General features: G+C 43.5%; 2 protein-coding genes across 2 annotated transcripts; both read right to left on the reverse strand.

The window, feature by feature from the left end:
• Positions 1-562: 562 nt before the first annotated feature.
• LOC120468653 (zgc:172076) lies at positions 563-17,303 on the reverse strand. Its single transcript, XM_039657194.2, has 9 exons — positions 16,614-17,303; positions 16,450-16,496; positions 15,461-15,659; positions 10,528-10,688; positions 10,081-10,213; positions 9,147-9,303; positions 8,944-9,067; positions 1,507-1,696; positions 563-969 (listed from the first exon to the last, which is right to left on the reverse strand). The coding sequence occupies exons 1-9, from the start codon at positions 16,645-16,647 to the stop codon at positions 809-811; spliced, it is 1,206 nt and encodes a 401-aa protein (XP_039513128.2). The 5' UTR covers positions 16,648-17,303; the 3' UTR covers positions 563-808.
• LOC148995876 (uncharacterized) lies at positions 3,339-7,918 on the reverse strand. The gene is made up of 4 exons (XM_089132758.1): positions 7,685-7,918; positions 6,807-6,982; positions 5,943-6,719; positions 3,339-5,834 (listed from the first exon to the last, which is right to left on the reverse strand). Exons 1-4 carry the CDS (start codon positions 7,916-7,918, stop codon positions 3,515-3,517), a joined length of 3,507 nt encoding a protein of 1,168 aa, XP_088988884.1. The 3' UTR covers positions 3,339-3,514.
• Positions 17,304-18,477: the final 1,174 nt, after the last annotated feature.

Here is an 18,477-nt window from a genome sequence, read left to right on the forward strand (position 1 = left end):
TCCCTGTTCATATTTCAGGCCAGAATCGAAAGAAAGAATGAAATCAATTGTATTTTACGGAAAATTTTGACATTTTCATGAAAATATGTGTGGGTGTAATGGCTATGTAGAATTGGGTGAAATATTACTAGGGTGTTTTTTCGTAATTCACCCTTAAATGAGTAGTTCACTTTAAAAAAAAAAAACTCACCCCCATGTCATCCAAGATGTCCATGTCTTTCTTTCTTCAGTCGAAAAGAAATTAAGGTTTTTGATGAAAACATTCCAGGATTTTCTCCATATAATGGACTTCGATGGGAACCAAACGGTTCAAGGTCCAAAATACAGAACAGAGCAAGGTGAGCATTTGTGCTTATAAAACTTAAACTTTGTTATTTATGTTTTAAACGAGCGATCGTTTCGCTTGATTCATCGTCTGGTGTCGTTTAAAGCCCTTTGAACAGTTTGCACTGAAACTGTCTTTTGGACCTTGAACCGTTTGGTTCCCATTGAAGTCCTCTATATGGAGAAAATCCTATAATGTTTTCATCAAAAACCTTTATTTCTTTTCGACTGAAGAAAGAAAGACATGGACATCTTGGATGACATGGTGGAGAGTAAATTATCAGCAAAAGTTTTTCAAAAGTGAACTACTCCTTTAAAGATAGAAAACATAGATGAATAAACCACTAGCTTCAAAAAAATATTTTACAAACAAAGTAAATAGTGTCGCAAAGTCCCTTTTCAATCCCCAGTATTGGTGAGAACGGTAGACTTGTCCACAGAGAAATGGCGCTTCAGTTCTCACTCAACACAGACCTCCAGTCCTTCACTTGCGAGTCGGCACCAGGTCCTCAATGCCGCTGTTGTTCTTCAGTCTTTTCTCCATTCGGATGAGGAGTTTGACCCCATCCACCACTAGCTGGGTCAGCACCACTTCAGTTAACCCAATGGTCTGCAGGTTGCTGATTTTGTAGACGCCTGGACAGCCTGTGTATTAAAAACAATGCAACAGTTTAAGTTTGTTTAGAGTAGTTGTGGAGAGTAGTTCGTTTTTTTGATTTAAACAATCAGGTTAGTCGATCAATCATGCAACTTTAAAGGAGTAGTAAAGGAGTCCAAAACTGTCTTTTGGACCTTGAACCGTTTGGTTCCCATTGAAGTCCATTATATGGAGAAAATCCTGGGATGTTTTCATCAAAAACCTTAATTTCTTTTCGACTGAAGAAAGAAAGACATGGACATCTTGGATGACATGGGGGTGAGTAAATTATCAGCAAAAGTTTTTTGAAAAGTGAACATTGGTTAATGTATTAACTAACAATGAGCTCTACATTTGTTACAGTATTTATTAATCTTGTTGAAACTAAGATTAATAAAAACTAAGGTAGTTCACTAATGAACCTTATTGTAAAGTGTTTTCGCCTGGTATTAGGGAACTAGTCAACATTTTGTGAATGCAGCCTAATTAGATTTTTATGTTAGACTGTGGCTGACATGATTCTACACGAATGAGTTTTGCCATACTTGTTGCTTCCATCTGCAGTCGTAGTCTGTCCAAGATGTCATCCATGCGTTTGTTCTCGGCGAGATGTAGCAGTTTGACTGTGACACTTGCCTTCAGGCCTGTTCCCACCTCTGCAGGAGAGCTGATCACCCAGCCCAGGTGAGGCTTCCAGATAAATGGGTGTTTTCGTTTATTATATACTGCCTCCATCTAAAAAAACACACACATTTTAGATTTTTGGTGTGTGCAGCATAGACTATAGAATATGGCATCCCTCAGGGTTCAATATTAAGACCTTTTGTCTTCTCATAGAACCCATATCGGTAACACTTGTCATGAATATGAAGGAGGGTTTATGCATGTTTATGACAACTGTAATAAAAATGCATAAACCCTCATTCAAATTCATGACGTGTGTCATGTCATAATAATAATAATAAAACTTTATTTTATATAGTGCCTTTAAAAGTATAATAATGATATGATCATGATAATGAAGGTGTCATGACAGTCTTATGCACACCCCTTTAACCCTCAGGTGCTCTTCGGTCATTTCTGACCGACACATTTTCTGTTTTGAATTTTTTAAAATCACAGCTTCATCAGAATGTTACGACACTTGGTGACTTTTATGGCATTGGGTATGTGAATACAAAAAAAAAATTGAGGTCATGATCCGAGCAGGCTAAGTGGTCATAAAAAAAATAGTCACACTTGTGCTCTTCGGTCAAAAATGACCGACCATAGGAAATGAATGGGAAATTGACAAAAACACAAAAACTTTGAGAATTTTTGTGTTTACAATCTACAAATCGGCCACGATGCAGAAAAAAAGTGCTCAGCATTGAAGGGGTGACACTCTAAAATATCAAGAGTGCAAAACAGACATACCCACCCCTACACACACACACTTTTATACACAAAAACACCAATAAATTGTGATTAAAGAAATCTGTTTTGAATATTTAAAAATCACAGCTTCTTCAGACAATTACGAAACTTTGTGACTTTTATGGCATTGGGTATGTGAACACACAAAAAAATTGAGGTCATGATTCGAGCAATTTAAGTGGTCGTAAAAAATTAGTCACACTTTTGCTCTTCTGTCAAAAATGACCGACCTATAGGAAATGAATGGGAAATTGACAAAAAAAATTTATCTGAATTTTTGTATGTACAATCGGCAAATCGGCCACAATTCTAAAAAAAAGTACACCGCAAGAAAGGGGTGACACTCTACAACATCTAGAGTGCAAAACAGACACACACACACACATACAAACACACTTTTATACACATACACACCAATAAATTTTGATTACAAAAAGTATATTTTGAATTTTTAAAAATCACAGCTTCATCGCGATGTTACGAAACTTGGTGACTTTTATGGCATTATGTATGTTAACACACAAAAAAATTGAGGTCATGATCTGAGCATGCTAAGTTGTCTTAAAAAAATAGTCACACTTGTGGTCTTTGGTCAAAAATGACCTCCATAGGAAATGAATGGGAAATTGTAAAAAAAAAAAATGAAAAAAAAAAAAGTTAATTTTTGTTTTTTGTCAATTTTTTTTATAAGAAATAGTTTTTGAGATTGTTTCAACTATATATACAAATCGTCTCAGGTTACGTATGTAACCCTGGTTCCCTGAGAGGGAACGAGAGCTGCGTTTGGAACGCGGTGGGAACGCTCTGCGTGATTGCGTCGTGAAGCACGTGTATAATCTGTCCAATGGAAGAACAAGACGTCATGGGCGATGACGTCATGACCAGGAAAACTATAAAGCACCCCAGAAAATAGACCGCATCCGCTTCTGAAAAGGCCTGAAGCAAGTCGATCACAGGCATGCAGGAAGTATGGCAGGCGAACGCAGCTCTCGTTCCCTCTCAGGGAACCAGGGTTACATACGTAACCTGAGACGTTCCCTTTCAAGGGAACTCAAGCTGCGTTTGGAACGCGGTGGGAACTCCATACCCACGACGCCATATGACAAATGCCTGTACTGTATGAAATAGAATAGCACACTAAGACACAAGCACCCTAGACCCTGGAGTGGAGCCTAGGTCCAAGTCATAAAAACGAACAAATGTATGCGGTGAGGACCAACCTGCCGCACTACAAATATCGTGCAACGAAACCCCAGATAATAAGGCTTTAGAGGCCGCCATACTCCTAGTCGAGTGGGCGCGGACAGCTAAAGGTGAAGGCTGACCGGCCGCTTCGTAAGCAAGTGTAATAGCCTCAACTACCCACTTGCTCATAACCTGCTTGGAGGCAGGGCAACCTCTCTTAGTTGACCCGAAACAGACAAACAATTGATCTGATTTACGCCACAGGGAAGATCTGTGGACATAAGCATCCAAAGCCCGAACAGGGCACAGCAGATTAAGCTTTTCCTGATCAGGAGAGAGAAAAGGTGGAGGACAAAAGGCCTGCAGAACTATAGGACCCGACACATTAGTGGGTACTTTAGGAATATAACCTGGCCTAGGGTGAAGAAAAGCTTTAACCATGCCAGGAGCAAATTCCAAGCACGAAGGGGCAACTGAAAGGGCTTGTAAATCACCTATCCTCTTAATAGAAGAAATAGCAATGAGAAACAAAGTCTTAAATGTGAGGAACTTTTCCGAAATCTCCTCAATGGGCTCAAAGGGAGCCAAAGCCAAGCCTTCCAGTACCACGGCCAAATCCCAGGCCGGTGTTCTCGTGCGCTGAGCAGGCCTAAGCCTCAAAGTGCCACGGAGAAACCGAACAATGAGGGGATCTCTCCCCAAAGATAAACCACCCAAAGGAGAGTGGTAGGCAGAAATAGCCGCCACATACACCTTCAAAGTGGATGGGGATAATCCAGCAGAAAACCGTTCTTGCAAAAAATCAAGTACTGTACCAATCGGGCAGCTAACAGGATTACAATTGCGCTCTACACACCAAGTAGAGAACAGTTTCCATTTCAAAGCGTACAGTCTTCTCGTGGAGGGAGCTCTAGATTCGAGTATGGTCTCCACGACCTCAGTCGAGAGACCTGACTCTATGAGCTCGGCCCCCTCAGGGGCCAAGCCCACAGTTTCCACAACTCCGGGCGAGGGTGATAAATTGAGCCCCCTGCTTGGGACAGCAGGTCCCTCCTGATCGGAATCTCCCATGGAGAGCCGTCTAGAAGAGACACTAGGTCCGAGAACCAGACTCGGGCCGGCCAGTACGGGGCTACTAACAAAAGACTGACCCCTTCCTGGCGAACCCTCTCCAGAACTCCCGGAATCAGAGATATCGGGGGGAAAGCGTACAGGCGCAGCCTCGGCCAAACCTGACCCATCGCATCCAGTCCGAGAGGAGCTGGGTGCGTGAGGGAAAACCACATTTGACAATGAGTTGAATCTAAAGATGCGAAAAGGTCTACCTGAGCACGACCAAATTTCTCCCACAGGAGTTCCACCACCTCGGGGTGAAGTCTCCACTCCCCGGGCCTCAGCCCCTGCCTTGACAGGATATCTGCTCCCTGATTCAGATGCCCTGGAATAAAAACTGCCCTGAGAGACAGTAATTTCCCTTGGGCCCACAGAAGGATCTGATGAGCCAATTTGCAGAGGTGACGTGACCTCAGACCCCCCTGATGGTTTATGTACGAGACCACCGATGTATTGTCCGTGCGGACAAGCACATGGTGGCCTCTCAGGTCTGGCAGGAAGTGCTTGAGAGCTAGAAACACCGCCATCATTTCCAAACGATTTATGTGCCAGGAAACCTGATGGTCCTGCCAAAGACCTCTCGCCGAGCGACCACTCATGATCGCCCCCCACCCTGTGAGGGAAGCATCCGTCGAAAGCAAAACGCGTCGACAATAAGCCCCCAACACTGGGCCCTGGGCGAGGAACCAAGGTTTGCTCCACATGACCAAGGCACGAAGGCAGCGCCGCGTGACCTTGATCAAGCGAAATGGATGGATTTCCCCTCGGGGAAAACCCCTTGGTCCTGAGCCACCACTGCAGGGGTCTCATGTACAGAAGGCCAAAAGTGATAACGTTGGACGCAGCTGCCATGAGACCCAACAGTCTTTGAAACTGTTTCACAGTGAGTGACCGGCCTAGTTTCACCCCTTTTGCGGCTGAGAGAATCGATGAAATACGTGCTGGAGACAACTGTGCCCGCATCGTTGTCGAATCCCATACCACACCCAGAAAGTTCGTCCTCTGAGATGGGAGGAGAACACTCTTCTTGGCGTTGAGCCTCAGCCCTAGCCGTTTCAAATGGGACAGAACGGCATCTCGATGCCGAACTGCCATCTGCTCTGAGTGAGCTAAAATCAGCCAATCGTCGATGTAATTTAACACACGGATGCCCTGGAATCTGAGAGGAGCCAGGGCTGCATCCATGCATTTCGTGAAAGTGCGGGGTGATAACCCTAGGCCGAACGGAAGAACCCGATATTGGTACGCTTCGCCCCCGAAAGCGAACCTCAGGAACTTCCTGTGATGAGGATGGATGGAAATATGAAAATAAGCGTCCTTCAAGTCTATCGTCACAAACCAGTCCTCGGACTGAATCTGTGACACTATCTGTTTGAGTGTAAGCATCTTGAACTTGAGTTTCTGAACTGTGTGGTTTAAAAGACGCAGGTCTAGAATAGGACGTAACCCCCCATCCTTTTTTGGAACAATAAAGTAGCAGCTGTAAAACCCTGACTCTCTGCTGGGAGGAGGAACCCTCTCTATAGCTCCTTTTTGCAGAAGTGTCAGTACTTCCTGCTCCATGACCAGAGCCTGCTCGGAGTTCACCACGGTGGGAAGAACCCCTATAAACCTGGGCGGACGAGAACCGAACTGAATTCTGTAACCCGATTGTATAATCTGCAGGACCCAATGAGATACATTTGGCAGAAGTTTCCACGCTGCCAAAAAATCTACTAAGGGTACCAGTCTCTCGAGACTGGCCTCTGGATTTAATTGAAGAGCCACTTCGGTGCCCTGAAGCAGATAACCGGCAGGGAACAACCGACTTGACTGTTCTACGACCCTCCTCGGAGGATCGTCTGGGGACGCCGACACCTCGGTGCCCTGAAACGGATAACCGGCAGGGAGCAACCGAACTGACGGCGCTGCGACTCCCCTCAGAGAGTCGCCCCCCGGAGGGCGCAGAGGAGAAACGATTCCTCGAAACCGTTTCTCCCCAGAGGGGACCACCCTCAGAAGCCTGACAGCCTTGGCGTCAGGACTTCTTCTTAGCCGAAGCTTTCTTAGAGACAATGACAGTCCTCAGATCTGGCCTGTCTCTAATAGGCTTCGACTGCGAACGCCAGCCCGCCCCCCCCCTCCCCCTTGCCTGAGGAGGAGCCCGAGAAGCGACGCTTTCTTTCTGCTGTACTCTGTACTGCGAGGAGCTCGTAGTCGGCCGAGACTGATCAGAACGCCCAGCAGTCTCAGGGATATTAGATCGGCGAGGAAGAAACTTCTGGAATGCTGCATTTTGTTTCTTAGATTCTTGAAATCTTTCAATAACTGTGTTTATAGAATCACCAAATAAACCAGAAGGTGATAGTGGAGCATCCAGAAGGACAGATCTATCTTTCTCTTTTAAATCAGCTAAATTAAGCCACAGATGGCGCTCAGTAGCCACCAAAGCTGACATAGATCGACCCACAGATTTAGCCGTCTCTTTGGTGGCACGGAGAGATAGATCCGTCGCGCGACGTAATTCGCGAATCACGTCAGCGCTGACTTCCTCACAATCATCCAAATCCCTAAGCAGGTCGGCTTGGTACGCTTGCAAAATAGACATGGTATGCAAGCATGCCGCAGCCTGACCCGCCGCCGAATACGCTTTACCCACCAGCGCTGAAGTTGATTTTAATGGCTTGGTGGGTAATGCCGGGGCTTTGAGAGATGACGCTGACTCGGAGAGAGATAGCTCGCGAGCGTCTCCTCAGCCTGAGGCATCGTCATATAACCCGCGTCCTTCATCCCCATAACGTTACTATAATTATGTGTCTGGGGATTAAAGACACGGAAAGACACCGGCTTTTTCCACGACCTCGACACCTCAGTGTGGAGATCGGGAAAAAACGGGAGTCCCCGGCGTGGAGGCTGCACTCTGGATGGCAAAAATCTCTCGTCTAACAAACTCTTTTTATTTCTGCAAACATCCTGTTCTCCTGTTTCTGGCCACTCAATATTTAGTCTAGAAACAGCACGAGTTAAAACCTCCATGAGCTCCTCATCTACAAGTGACTTGTGATATGGTTTCGTGTGTTCATGTTCACTTGCATCAATACTGACGACATCCAATTCCTCAGAACTGGATAGTCGCAGACTTTGTGCCTCATCCCGGGGAGAAGAAACCGCAGCGCGTGCTTCTCCCTGAGATAAGGCACTAGATCCAACAGGTAAGGGCTGAGAAAGGGCAGAGCCCGTCTCAAACCCCGCTGTTAGATCCATTTGCGATCCCCAAGACGAGCGCCGACGCCGTGCCTCGGCAGCAGCGGGACCCGCGCCTCGGAGAGCGCGCACCGAACCGTCCTCCTCAAAGAACGCCCGGCGAGAGCGGAGCGTCTTTACAGACAGCTTATCGCAATGCTCACAGTCAGCTCCCTCGAGAACTGACTGGGCATGCTCCACTCCCAAACAAGCAACACAGAGCTGATGTGTGTCCCCACCCGTGATGAAACGAGGGCAGGGAACAACACAACGCTTGTATTCTTGTTTAGCCATTACACGATATATTGTGAACAGACAGACAACAATAAATCAGACACGGACAATTTCATACAGAGAGCGCTTGTGAAGGCACAGAAGCTGATGCGGTCTATTTTCTGGGGTGCTTTATAGTTTTCCTGGTCATGACGTCATCGCCCATGACGTCTTGTTCTTCCATTGGACAGATTATACACGTGCTTCACGACGCAATCACGCAGAGCGTTCCCACCGCGTTCCAAACGCAGCTTGAGTTCCCTTGAAAGGGAACCACCACCAACAACAACAAAATGTGTTCATAAACAGCTGGGGAATTCACATGCCTCTCCATAGAGAGCTCTAGTGGTTACACCATGATTCTACGCCTTTTCTCTATACTGTAACCAGATGGCGCTAATTTTCTTCAAAATATATTTTTTTCTGAAGGCCTAGACTATTTATTAAACTTAAATACTGCATTAATATTTTTTTGAAAAAAAATAATATATATATAGAAAAATATATATATTTTTCCATGGCAAAAATAAACCATAAATATTGCATAAATATTAATAAATTCAATTACATTGTCTAAAAATACTAAATTAAAAGAACAAAAATAAATTGCATTGGTTTTACTGGGATGGAGAAAGTTTCATTTTTAGGTGTCCGGTCACTTTTGACCGGGAAGATAACAAGTGTGACCCCGAAACGAAGAGCACCTGAGGGTTAAGGAAAGTGTTACCAACATGGCAACATGATATTGTATAAGGTAGTCGATTGCTATAAACCTTTAGCACATTGATGCAGATAGTTTTAAATGCTTCTTGTAAGCAAGCATCACTTCTATAAGACACTAGTTTCAGATGGTCTTCCATGTTAACCCAGACAGCCAGGGTCCCGTCCTTGCTCAACCTGATTGAAAGGCAAAAAACATAAGAAAAAATCAAATTGCTTAACATTATTTAGCCACAATTTATGAACCCTAACCAACCACAGAGCCCTCGCATCAGGCCAGTCACGAGCCACACCGATCTTCATCAGAAAAGATGGTGGAGCGTCCATCACAACCCCTCGGTCTTCAGTCTCTTGGCTGAGTTCATCTATGGAGTAAAGCTTTCCTGGCAGATCCTCAGCCAACTGCTCCAAAGCTAAAAAAACAAGTCAAGTAAGGGATAATGTACAGTCAGCCGGTTGTTATCTCAGAATAAGCCCGGACAAAGTGATGAGGACCCCAAAGTGAAGCGGAGCCTGAAGGGGGGTTAATTTGAGAGGATGTACATTATCCCTCACTTAACTTGTTTTTTAGCTTTAGAGCAGTTCAGTAGTAGGAAATTGATAGTCATCCAGTTTTTTATATCAGCTATGCATTCCGTTAATTTTGCGAATTGGTAATAAATATGAATTCATAAAGAATTTTTCGTAAAAAATTGCGTAAAGAAATATAGAGCTGAGTATCATCAGCATAACAGTGAAAACTAATGCCATGTTTCCTCATGATATCTCCTAAGGGTATGCATGTACAGAGTGAACAGCAGCGGTCCTAGTACTGAGCCTTGTGGTACGCCATACTGAACTTGTGATCGATAAGACATCTCTTCATTTACTGCTACAGTAACCCAGATGAGCCTGTGTCTTTTTAGCGGTTGTTATCTAGGAATAACACAGAGCTGGATGGCGTGATTGACCAATCAGAATCAAGTATTTCACAGAGATAATAAATTAGCATAAAGCATAGCTAAGTCAGGGGTGTCCGAACCTGCTCCTAAAGGGCCACTGTCCTGCAGTTTCGCCTCTACACAACTGCCTGGGAGTGTCTAGTATGCCGAGTAAGACTTTGATTAGCTGGTTCAGGTGTGTTTGATATGAGCTAAACTCAGGATTGAGCAGGATTGGACACAGCCATGATCATGTTTTAACTGCAGTACCTGTTTTGGCCAGTGTGAGGAGCTGTCTGCGCTCCCCTCTGCTGCAGTGTGTAGGGAAGGAGTAATCCTCTATGCTGCGGCCCACAGTCACCTCACAACTCAAAGCATATGCCTGGTCAAAGTCATCACCTCCCTACACACATAAACACAGACTTTAGTCTTCCACAGCATGCTGACACTACAGATTTAGCACTATCTCTCGTGACTATAGTATAAACACAAAGAGGAAAGATTCTTAATGGAGGAGCGTCTCCTGAAACTATGTTAAATGTGAGTAAAATTGCTAGTATGGGGCTGTAAAATCAAGTAGATAGCATAGCAGAGTTTATATCTGTCTTGTCATTGCACTTTGACATGGTTGAGATCTCTGAAACTCTTGAGGAGACACAAGCCTCTTTCTCAGGTAAAACATCAGCAAAATTGTCCATTTGGTGCTTTTCTTCGTACCTTCAGGTTGTCATAATTGAAGTCGCTCTCTTGTATAGTGTCGGAGGTGACCTTGTAGCCGTGGTAAGACTCGATAATTCGGTCAAAAAAGTCACAGAACAGGATATACGATTGAGCATCTCCAGCTAAACAGCCGACTGCTTTTGGTCCTACGGACTGTCCTGTCAGACAAAGTCACACATGAAAGGACTGGGTTTACAAATGCAAAGCATGATTAATATTTGGAAATTATTTTTATTTGATTTTTTATTCAGAGAGAAAGTTGTGACTGGCAGAAAATGCATAACTTAAAAATATTGTCAACCTTTTCCCTCACAGGGACCCCAAACAATAATACTAATTTAAAAAAAGTCTACAAAACACTAAACAATGAAGTACTTTCATGAAACCCAAAGGGCCCACAGATATATGGACCAGGCCCCATATTCTCTTCAGTACTTATTACTCTTTCTGTAATAAGTACTCTTTTTAAAAGTATTCTTAAGTGTACTTCTTTTTGCAAGGGTTCCCATGAGACAAATGACTAAATAAACATAGTAATGTCGTCTTCAGATGTAAAAACACAATAGAAATCTGTTAAAATAAATATGACTGAGAATGATAAATCTAATCAATAAAATTGAGGCAACAGATTACAATCAATATTATTAATTAGATTGAACAAAGTAGAGTTGAGTAATAATTAACCAAATGAATTACTTAAAAGTTAACCATTTAAAATGAGTTGAATTTACACAAACATTTTTTTACACAACAAAAATATTGGAAAAACAGACAGACGTCAAAGATGAATTAAGAAATCTTTTTTTATTGCCAACTTTGAAAACACCTGATGATAACAAGAAGAATCACTGAAGGAGAAAACCGTGATTTTATGTCACCATTATGGAGATCAGTGTGTGAGTTCAGTGATTCAGGTCAAATGATTGTGAAATAATGATTATGTCAAAACACAACCAAGACCATAAGATCATATTATCATTTGTTCATCTGGCCGTTATAACTCATGTACAGTAGCCAAACAACATCTGAAGTTAATTATTTAAGGGTCAAGAGCCCAACTAAAACACACACTGATCTCCATAATGGTGACTAAGGCTATGTTTACACGGAAACGATTCTGAAGAGAAAACGCAAAAGTGGCGTTGCGTCATCACTTTTTATTCTGCGTTTAGACGAGCGTTTTGTGTGGGAAATCTGCGTGCAAATGGTGACGCAAAAGTGTGTGAAATTCACTGTAGTATGCACTTCAGGCGGCTAGGAGTGTATGTGTATACTACAACAACACCAAGTCCATGCGCCTGCGTACAACCTTCACTGTCAAGCAGACTTTCGCGTTTTTAACGTTTACACGGGAACGCGGCGGTGGAGCGTTTTTAAGATTTCCACTCTGGAGGGTGGTTTCACTTTTTTGCGTTTTTAAGCCTCAAAACGCCATCGCCGTGTAAACGAAAGGCACATCCGATAAAATATTTTTACGTTTTCACCCACGAGCGTTCTCGTGTAAATGACGTTTTTCTCCTTCGGTGATTCTGCTTGTTATCATCAGGTGTCTTCAATTAAAAAACTTGGCAATTAAAAAAAAAAAGAGTTAAAAAAAAATTCATTTTTGACATCAGTGTGTTTTTCCGATATTTTTGTTTAAAACGTTTTTGTAAATTCTACTAATTTTAAATGGTTAACTTTTAAATAATTCATTTGGTTAATTATTACTCAATTGTAATTTGATAAATTTGATTAATAGGCCTAATATTGATTGTAATCTGTTGCCTCAATTTTGTTGATTAGATTTAACTGTCACGATTACCAGTTGGAGTGCCCCAGAGAATCACCAGAGGGCACTCCACATCAGAACTGATCACTTCTCCAGAACTCCATTTCCCATAATGCCTCATCCCGGTGACTGATTACACACACACCTGCACCTCATCAGACTCTCTATTTAAGCCACACTCTTACACTCACCCAGTGCGAAGTATTACATTGCCACTGCCTGTAATTTCTGAGCGTGTTACCCTGTTTCTTGTTTCTCTGGTTTCGATCCTGGTTTGTTTCCTGACTTCTGCCTGTTTGCTGCCTGCCCCGATCTTCTGCCTGTTACCTGACGACTCTCTGCGCTCACTCTCTGATATCCCTGTTTTGCTGTTTCCTGACCCCTGCCTGTTTGACCATTCTTAAATTAAAGCTGCATTTGGATCTTAACCCTCTCCTCAGAGCAGTTTGTAACAGAATACTTCGCCTCTTCAGATCCAGCAGCCGAGAGAGATCCACCATGGACCCACTTATTAGTCTCTTCCGCCTCAGCCAAGGTAATCGTTCTATAGAGGAATATGTTGAGGAATTTTGTGAGTTATGCCATGGGGTGGACTTGGATGATTCAGTCTTAAAAGATGCTTTCCGATATGGACTTAAGGACATAATAAATTATCTCATGCCTGATAATACCCCTCAATGGACTTTATGTCAGTATATTGGATTCGCCCTGAGAATTAGCGGCTCATCATTTACTGTGGGCTTTGAGGATAAGGCCGAAGGGGCGTTCCCAGAGACCGTCCAGCCTGAGACCATCGAGCCAGAGACGCTTCAAGTCACTTCTGCCGAGCCAGAGACGCTTCAAGTCACTTCTGCCGAGCCAGAGACGCGTCACTTCACTTCTGCCGAGCCAGAGACGCGTCACTTCACTTCTGCCGAGCCAGAGACGCGTCACTTCACTTCTGCCGAGCCAGAGACGTTTCACGTCACTTCTGCCGAGCCAGAGACGCTTCACGTCACTTCTGCCGAGCCAGAGACGCTTCACGTCACTTCTGCCGAGCCAGAGACGCTTCAAGTCACTTCTGCCGAGCCAGAGACGCTTCAAGTCACTTCTGCCGAGCCAGAGACGCTTCAAGTCACTTCTGCCGAGCCAGAGACGCTTCACGTCACTTCTGCCGAGCCAGAGACGCTTCACGTCACTTCTGCCGAGCCAGAGACGCTTCAAGTCACTTCTGCCGAGCCAGAGACGCTTCACGTCACTTCCGCCCAGCCAGAGTCTCGTCCCGCCGAGACAGCCCAGCCAGAGTCTCGTCCCACCGAGACAGCCCAGCCAGAGTCTCGTCCCGCCGAGACAGCCCAGCCAGAGTCTCGTCCCGCCGAGACAGCCCAGCCAGAGTCTCGTCCTGCCGAGACAGCCCAGCCTGAGTTCCATGTCAGCCCTGCCGAGTCTGAGCCTGTTCACGTCACTTCTGCCGAGCCAGAGACGCTTCACGTCTCCAAACCAGTGTCTACGGACAAGATGGCCGCCTCCGAGCCAGTGTCTACGCACAAGATGGCCGCCTCCGAGCCAGTGTCTACGGACAAGATGGCCACCTCCAAGCCAGTGTCTACGGACAAGATGGCCACCTCCAAGCCAGTGTCTCCGGACAAGATGGCCGCCTCCAAGCCAGTGTCTCCGGACAAGATGGCCACCTCCAAGCCAGTGTCTCCGGACAAGATGGCCACCTCCAAGCCAGTGTCTCCGGACAAGATGGCCGCCTCCAAGCCAGTGTCTCCGGACGAGATGGCCGACCCAGTGTCTCCGGACAAGATGGCCGACCCAGTGTCTCCGGACAAGATGGCCGACCCAGTGTCTCCGGACAAGATGGCCGACCCAGTGTCTGTTCCTGAGCCAGTGTTTGTTTCTGTCTTTGTTTCTGTGTTTGTGACCATTTCTGTTCTAGTGTCTGTTCCTGAGCCGGTGTCTGTTCCTGAGCTGGTGTCTGGTCCCGAGCCGGTGTCTGGTCCTGAGAGGGCATCACCGCCGTGGCCGCCCGAGGGGTCCTCACCGCCGTGGCCGCCCGAGGGGTCCTCACCGCCGTGGACGCCCGAGGGGTCTTCACCGCCGTGGACACCCGAGGGTCCCACAGTTCCGCCCTGGCCACGTCCACAGCCTGCTCTGCTCTGGCCATGCCCACAGTTTGCTTCGCCTTGGACACCCGAGGGTCCGACAGCTCCGCCCTGGCCTTCGCCTGCACAGCCTGCTCCGCTCTGGTCACCTGCACAGCCTGCTCCGCTCTGGTCGCCTGCTCAGCCTGATACGCTCTGGTCACCTGCTCCTCTTCTGCTCCACGGACCTGGCCCTCCATCCCACCCCCAGATCCCCCTTCGCTCCACCGCCCACCTGGACAGTTTTGTTTGTTTTGAGCGTCTGGAAGCCGCTCTTTGGGGTGGGGCTATGTCACGATTACCAGTTGGAGTGCCCCAGAGAATCACCAGAGGGCACTCCACATCAGAACTGATCACTTCTCCAGAACTCCATTTCCCATAATGCCTCATCCCGGTGACTGATTACACACACACCTGCACCTCATCAGACTCTCTATTTAAGCCACACTCTTACACTCACCCAGTGCGAAGTATTACATTGCCACTGCCTGTAATTTCTGAGCGTGTTACCCTGTTTCTTGTTTCTTGTTTCTCTGGTTTCGATCCTGGTTTGTTTCCTGACTTCTGCCTGTTTGCTGCCTGCCCCGATCTTCTGCCTGTTACCTGACGACTCTCTGCGCTCACTCTCTGATATCCCTGTTTTGCTGTTTCCTGACCCCTGCCTGTTTGACCATTCTTAAATTAAAGCTGCATTTGGATCTTAACCCTCTCCTCAGAGCAGTTTGTAACATTAACATGTTCAGTTGTATTCATTTTTACAGTATGATTACATGTTCAAAGTCTTAACCCCGTGATTTAGTGGATCATGTGTCAACTTGTATATTTGCACATCTTTCCCCCCCCCCCCCCCCCATGGCTTGAATCATTAATTCAGAGAAGTGTTAGCTGAGCTTGGTTTCATTTCTCTTCATTTCTCCTGCTAACCGTTCAGTGGAGATTATGACTCATTCTATGATGAATTGACGTGTTGAGTGAAATGTGTAAAAACAACATGTCTGAAAATTCACCCGGTAAATGTCAAAGAAACACTCACCCGGATCCTCGAGTCCAGGGCGTATGATATCATCGAAAATGACCCCGCTTTCCGTGGCCCGGTTGAACTGTCGCGTGTACATGTGCAGGTCGAGGATTCGGCCCATGAGGGTGCGGTTTCCGCCCAGGTTTGGGAACTCATCTTTAGGGGAACTTCTCTTCAGATTGAACCTGCTCATAGGGTCACGGGGAACTAAACTCTGGGAAAAACACCATATTTCAATTTATTCATGCATGCATTGATATCATGAGAAGCAGGATGGGTGATGCTTCATTTCAATGGTTCACTATGGAGTGCATAGCTGATATAAAGAAAATTGGATGACTAATTTCCTACTACTTCTGAAAAACAGATTTTCTAATTATTGGCCAAAAAATTTACTTAAAGCCTTTATTTATATTGCATTATTGAAGAATTTTTAATGCATTTATTGCACCTTGTAATGCACATTTTATGATCTAATCAATAAGTGTAGCTAAAACATTATAATACTTGTCTATTCATTATTACACTTTCAGAAAGTATAATAATGCATTGAAAAAAAAAACACAACAAACAACCAATTTTAGACGTAAGGAATCTGCATTATAATGAATTTCAACTTTGGTTACAATGGTTCGTGTAAAGATATATTGTATAATAACATTCTTTATGAATTCCTTCATAATGCATTATACATAAAGGCTTTAAGTAGTGTTACTGTTTTTTGAATTATTTTAATTGTAGTTCTAAACTGAAATAACGCTGATGGCAACAGTGCATTAAAAAATGAGCATTGCTTTGTTGTGAACCAAACTGCATCCCAAACCTGCCAAAAATGGTCAAGGTTGTGCAGAGAGAGGACGTGGTTGTGGCGATTCATTAGAGAACACTAAACAATGCAACAGCCTGGCAGCACTCTTTTTTCTCTCGTCCGCAAACAGACAAGAGTACGGGACTTTCCACAAGCTGGGTGTAAATGGGTTTGGTGTGTTTGTGAAGGGGAATACCTCCAGCACGGGCCTGTATTTCGACTCCTTTGGGTGCTCAGTAGGTGCTGAAACACAAATCAGGCATGAAACATCAAGTCTCAAATACCTCCACACAACAATTCTCTATCTAAAATTAGTGGTTAACTCAGTTCTACATTGCATGCATCCAAAATGTGACTTACGTTTAATCATCCACATTTTTTCTCTCTTCCACATCTTTTTATCTGAAACACTTGCACACGTACAATAGTCTCCAGTCGACAACAGCTAGACGTAGCTGCAGACAATATATCTATGAATAGTTAGTGGGGCTCATCGTCATGTGAGCGGCTATTGTCCCGTCACACACCACACAAAGCACGAGCACCCATGCCGGTGTCATGTTGCCTGCCTGTAATTATGTATCTATTTATACGGTTGTGTCAGTATCATACTTCACATTGAGGCTTGAGGGTTGGGTACAAACACTTTCAATGCAGGTCTGTGCATTATTGGGGACAAGTGGAGGAGAAATTTGTGGGAGGAAATGGATATGAAGATTGCATGCTCTGAGAAAATACACACACAATATGTGCACATGTGATCTAGGCTCGCTCTTTATTGTAATATAGCCTATATTTCGTAATTTGATCACAACTGCGTCGTATAACAGGGATTACTTTACCAATAAACATAAATGTAAGGCTACACTATTTCAATAGTTTACTCTGTGACTTAATCTCAACAAACTCCCATTAATATGCAACTACATGTCAACTAACTATCATTAGAGTATTAGTAGACTGTTAGGTTAGGGTTTAGGTTTAGATATGTAGTTGCAAAGTTACTTATTACGCAAGTCCTGAACCGCAAGGTGAGAAAAAACAAAAAAGAAAACTTATCTCGTTATTTCGAACTTAATAAGTCATTATATAACGACATAATATCTTGTTATAACTACATAATATTTCGTTATAATGACTTAAGTCGTTATTTCGACATAATATCTCGTTATTTCTACTTAATAAGTCGTTATAACGAAATATTAAAATATCTTGTTATAACGACTTAATATCTAGTCATAACGACTTATTGAGTTATTATAACAACATATTGTCGTTATAACGAGATATTATGTCTTTATAACGAAATATTAAAATATCTTGTTATAACGACTTAATATATCGTCATTAACGACATTATAACGACATATTAAGTCGTTATAACAAGATATTATGTCATTATAACGAGATATTAAAATATCTGCATAACGACTTAATATGGCATTATGATGACTTATTAAGTAGAAATAACAAGATATGTCAAAATAACGACTTATATCTTGTTATAACGACATAATATATCATTATAATATGTAGTTATAACAACTTATTAAGTAGAAATAACGACTTGGTCATTATAACGACATAATATCTCTTTATAATGACATAATATCTCGTTATAACGACTTAAGTCGATTTCGACTTAATAAGTTGTTATAACAAGATATTATGTTGTTATAACAAGATAACAAGATGTTATCTCGGTATAACAAGATATTATGTCGTTATAATGACCAAGTCGTTATTTCTACTTAATAAGTTGTTAATGAGAAACAAGATAAGTTTTCTTTCTTTTTTTCTCACTTTGCGGTTCAGGGCTTCCGTAACTTATAGTTAGTTAGTTGAATGTCTGTTGAAGTAGAATCAAAATAAAGAGTTCGCAGATATTGAGCAGACAGTCTACTAATACTCTAATGACAGTAAGTTGACACATAGTTTCAAAGTTACTTATTATTTTTAGTAGAATTTTTTAAAAGTGGACCATCAAAATAAAGTGTTAACGAATGTAATATATATATATATATATATATATATATATATATATGTCTTGTCTTTTTTTATTTATATAAAAAAAGACAAGTGCACAACAACAACTATCATCAATCTAGGAATCAAAAGAGTGAAGAGGTCCAAGTTTTTGTCCACTAGAGGTAAAGTAACACATGTTTGCAAATAGATGTTTATATGAACTGTTCTTACAAAAATCATTGCATGTCCTTTTCAT

Source organism: Pimephales promelas, chromosome 2 (assembly GCF_988280905.1).
Source record: "Pimephales promelas chromosome 2, fPimPro1.hap1.1, whole genome shotgun sequence".
Lineage (NCBI taxonomy): Eukaryota > Metazoa > Chordata > Actinopteri > Cypriniformes > Leuciscidae > Pimephales > Pimephales promelas.

What these genes read in the sequence shown, in the direction of transcription:
- LOC148995876 (XM_089132758.1), bottom strand. Translation starts at nt 7,918, where the DNA reads ATGGATCTAACAGCGGGGTTTGAGACGGGCTCTGCCCTTTCTCAGCCC. An exon ending in TAGATGAGGAGCTCATGGAG is followed by an intron (nt 6,983 to 7,684) that starts GTTTTAACTCGT and finishes CTATAAACACAG; the next exon opens with TTATTGAAAGATTTCAAGAA. An exon ending in CATCACAGGAAGTTCCTGAG is followed by an intron (nt 5,835 to 5,942) that starts GTTCGCTTTCGG and finishes GGCTCCTCTCAG; the next exon opens with ATTCCAGGGCATCCGTGTGT.
- LOC120468653 (XM_039657194.2), bottom strand. Translation starts at nt 16,647, where the DNA reads ATGTGGAAGAGAGAAAAAATGTGGATGATTAAAC. An exon ending in CCTGATGCGAGGGCTCTGTG is followed by an intron (nt 9,068 to 9,146) that starts GTTGGTTAGGGT and finishes CCTTTCAATCAG; the next exon opens with GTTGAGCAAGGACGGGACCC. An exon ending in ACTGCAGATGGAAGCAACAA is followed by an intron (nt 970 to 1,506) that starts GTATGGCAAAAC and finishes TTTAATACACAG; the next exon opens with GCTGTCCAGGCGTCTACAAA.